We start from the raw sequence: 4,133 nt of genomic DNA on the forward strand, positions 1-4,133 counted from the left end.
ATTATTGTCTTGCTATTTATGGGAGTCTGTTTCAATCCTCTGAACAGAAACATGTTCAGAATGATGACTCCATTGTTGTAATTCTTCTTGCTGTAGCTTTGTCTCAAGCTGCAAAAACTCAATATTCTCTTGTACATTATACAAATAGGTTCTAATGTCAACTAGAGAAGCTTTTCTTATTCTTACTGTACCATGATCGGAGGAATGTATCAGAGTTTTTAAGAACTCTAATATTTCAGTAATTCGAGGCATATTCTCCATTGTCAAAATTACACCCCTTTAAAAAATTGATTACAACTATGACCCAATGAGTAAAAGTAACACCCACTCACAGTACAAAGACACAGAAAAATCCTTTGTAAATGTGCAGCAAATGAATCAAGGAATCAATGCATATATATGTAGACAGAAACTATAATGAGTTTTAAATACAGTTCCACAACTGGGGCAGCAGCAACTGCAAACTTTCTTGGATCCTTCAAATACTCCTTCACTAAATGATGGCTATCAAAACTTCACAATTATAACACAATTCTCTGATCTTGCCACTTTCTTGAAAGAAAACAATAGTCCACTTCAACTTTATGTAATAATTGCATGAAGATATTTGTAGTGATGTATGCTGCTACCAGAGGTGCCACTCTGCAACTAGTTCATGATTCGCTATAGGACAAGTCCACGTCCCTTTATCAATAATCCCTTTGACTCCAAATGAACTACGGACAGACAATGTCTTCTTTTCTTCAACTTGAGATCTTGATCAATTTTCCCAAAGTTACCAGCGATCCCAAGCCTATGAAGGACTAGAAACTTGGAGCAACTATAGCTATAGTGATAGCTCGTGTCTCTGCCCTGTGTAGATTCCCTTACCAAAATTTAAATGATTTTCTGAGATCTGTCATGGACTTTCTTCAACATTTTCATGATCAACATTGGCTTTGTTGTTTTGATGATTAAACGTGCATAACTAAATTTCTTTCAACCCCAACGCTTTCGCTTTTGAAGAAAATCGGTATGTTAATTAAGGTAGCAATATTTGACCATTCCAATGGCTCAGTGATGAAAAGAAAACAACATGTAAATGACGGTTCAATGCACATAAGAGTTGTACGCAACCATACCATTCAACACAGTCCTTGAAAATTTGTTCGACGTATACCACGGCCAGTCAAAGTCTCAACGCGCAGGAGCGGCAGAAAATTCAACACAACCATGAACACATTACAAGCATGTGGAATTTCTGTCAATGGCACTTCTCTTTGTGTTTTTCAGTGGGTTCGTCACTTACAAGATGGCACTGTGCAGTACATTGAGGGGGCAGCTCAACCTAAATATACAATTATGGCAGATGATGTTGATGCATGGATTGCCATTGAATGCGTTCCAATGGATGAGAGAAGTCGAAAGGGAAAGCTAGTCAAGGTTTTTGCAAATGAGCCAAACAAAATAACATGTGATCCTATTATGCAAGAACAGATTGAGAATTATTTTTCTGTAGGGCAAGGATTATTTGACATTCTGCTTTCGGTTGGGGAACGTAACAATTGGGAAAGTGCTACACTGACTCTTAAAAAATCAAATTATGAGATAAAGAGTAACAAACAGCGTAGAGTGGTCATGAATGAGAAGTATACTTCTGATATATCTATCACAGTCCCTAATGGGCCTTCAGCGCAATGTGTAATAAGGGGTTCTGATGGCAATGTGTTTGTCTTAAGCACACCCGAAGACAATCTTAGGTTACGAGATACGATTGTCCTTACTATGAGGTTGTTCCAGAAGCAGAGCAGGTGGTGGTTAACATACTTTCAGTACCTTCAGGGATTCGACACTGGCATAGCCATCGAATTCGCACTTACATTCTGGAATACTGCGGCTGAGGCAAGAGGTGCGTGTGAAATCGTGTCCACCTACGCAGCGCTCACAGAAGTAGCAGTATGTCTAAATTCTAAAATCTGTATTTCTTCTTTGTCTCACGGAGACGAGTCCACCCTATGATCAACTGTGATCTCCTTCAATTCGTCTGTTGAGTTTACTCAATTCACCATGCAAAACGACAAAGGCTTTTCGTATCGGAGAGTATGTGTCTACCTCTGAAAACTTTTCCTTAATCTCTTGAACAAGCACTTTCAAGCCCTCTTCATCATTGTTCTTTTCTGCCTCTTCCACCTTTTCTTTCAATTTTTCAAACATATCGATGTCCTGTTCGAGGACGTCTTTGAGACTTTTGTAACAGTTGTATAGCCTGTCATACTCATGAACAACCTATTGTATAGCACGTCAGGACATTTTCCTTACAAACTAAACCAATTAGAAAAGACGTGGAACTTTAATCAATGGCACATCTCCAAATCTGCGGTCTGAAAACAAATGAAACTGAAACAAGAAGCGTCCAGCGTTCAAACTAGGTCAAGATGACCAGCATGCCAGCGCAAACGTTTAAAACCAGGTCAGGACAACGCAAACATTCCCATGTCATATGAATGTCAGACAGAGAGCGCAGGTCTAATTTCAAGGGCCAGGACTGTAAAAGACAGAGGGTGCAGGTAAACAATGGCACAAAAAGCGCCGAGTGAAGGAGCGTTTCTCTGCGCATCAATGAAATAGGAGCAGATATGGACCAGAAGGTGTTATGATTTCAATTTAAAAATAACCAGGAATAGCAAGGTGGCTCTCCAGCTTTCCGTTGATGAAGCCGAGTGAGAGGATGGCAGATGCATTGCATTTTGGAGCGTATGACCAGTCTAGAGAGAGCAGCGTTGTTATTCTATACAATGCCAATGGTGGTTCAGTCACACTGTCTACACAGTCTGACACACAAGTCAGATATTAAATCACCACTCAGTACAACGCAGCTAATAAAATGCAGTTTTCCACTAAAACAACGAAGACGACCCCAGAAAAAATCCAACAATAAATTTTCAAATTGCAAGAGATTATGCATGGCAGGATAGATTCCTGTCAAAAGACAGACTGCAGAGAAGATAGCAGAAGGGAGTTGCAAGGGCAGGAATACTAAAATAGGACCTGCTCATAAAGACCATAAAACAAATGGTTCAAAGAAATTATGTAGGGCAGGAGTATGCCCGCTCTGATACCATGTTAAACACACATGGGCAGCCAGAACAATATTAAAGATAAACATGAAAATACCTTTTTTTATTAACATATGATATACATTTATAGTACATAGTTTGATCGTTGGGTTTCACATCCCAAGGTCTCTTGGACTCCTTTTGTCCATTCGGCTTCCACACTAACCCATTGATGATTAGGTGTCCAACAATTATACATCAAGTATATCTGCAACAATCAATCTCTTTTGTACAACCCAATATAGAATCAACCAAACACTTCTCAGAATGTTGTAACCAGAAAATAGTAACAGTAACCAGACACCAATTCTGAACCCAAAACACTGCAGCTATAAACAGAAGTAGCTAAAGCATATTTCATGAAACATACGCTACTTTACTATGCAGAAACTTGCGTACATACGCAGTTGTATCAATGCCAACCAGCGTATACACTTTATTCAATTGCTGAACCTGCGTGTATACGTGCTTGTGCCATTCTGAACCTGCATACAGATCTATAAAAGACAATTCTCCTTTTTCAAGTATTCAGACATTATTATACCCAGTTTATCAGATTTATAGATCTAATCATGTGCCAAATATCACAGATCAAACATCATATAATGATACTACTATTCAAGCCTTAAGATCTTGATTCACCAATAGAACTTATCCAGCTTTAGCGCTCAGGTTCCTCCTTGGTTCAGCAATGCACCATAAATCAATCACCAGTATTCCAGATCTTGCTCCTCTTAAGATATTCAACACTTTAGTCGATACCCTTGCCAAAAGATCTCCTTCCCTTTTTATAGTCTTAGGCCTTACTCAAACCATGGTCCAAAACCACTGAGAACCAATACTAGGGACCCAATACCTGGGTTCAACATTTTGGATGCAATACCAAGGACCAAAACCATAGGTTCAAATATGTCAAACTGAATACCATGGATCAAACATAAATTTTCCCACATGTACCCATGTACGCACTTTTTCCTTGCATGAAAGTGCGTGCATATGCATACGCGCCTTTTGATCGGTGTTCCCGCATATATACGC

General features: G+C 39.2%; 1 protein-coding gene across 1 annotated transcript; it reads left to right on the top strand.

Annotated features, from left to right (window-relative positions):
* The first annotated feature begins 1,212 nt into the window (after nucleotides 1-1,212).
* Nucleotides 1,213-1,998, top strand: LOC149162144 (uncharacterized). Its single transcript, XM_089435109.1, has one exon. The coding sequence runs from the start codon at nucleotides 1,213-1,215 to the stop codon at nucleotides 1,996-1,998; it is 786 nt and encodes a 261-aa protein (XP_089291235.1).
* Nucleotides 1,999-4,133: the final 2,135 nt, after the last annotated feature.

The sequence above is a fragment of the Pinus tabuliformis genome, chromosome 5_2 (assembly GCF_031772625.1).
Source record: "Pinus tabuliformis cultivar Carrire ecotype Pingquan chromosome 5_2, CPIR1, whole genome shotgun sequence".
Taxonomy (NCBI): domain Eukaryota; kingdom Viridiplantae; phylum Streptophyta; class Pinopsida; order Pinales; family Pinaceae; genus Pinus; species Pinus tabuliformis.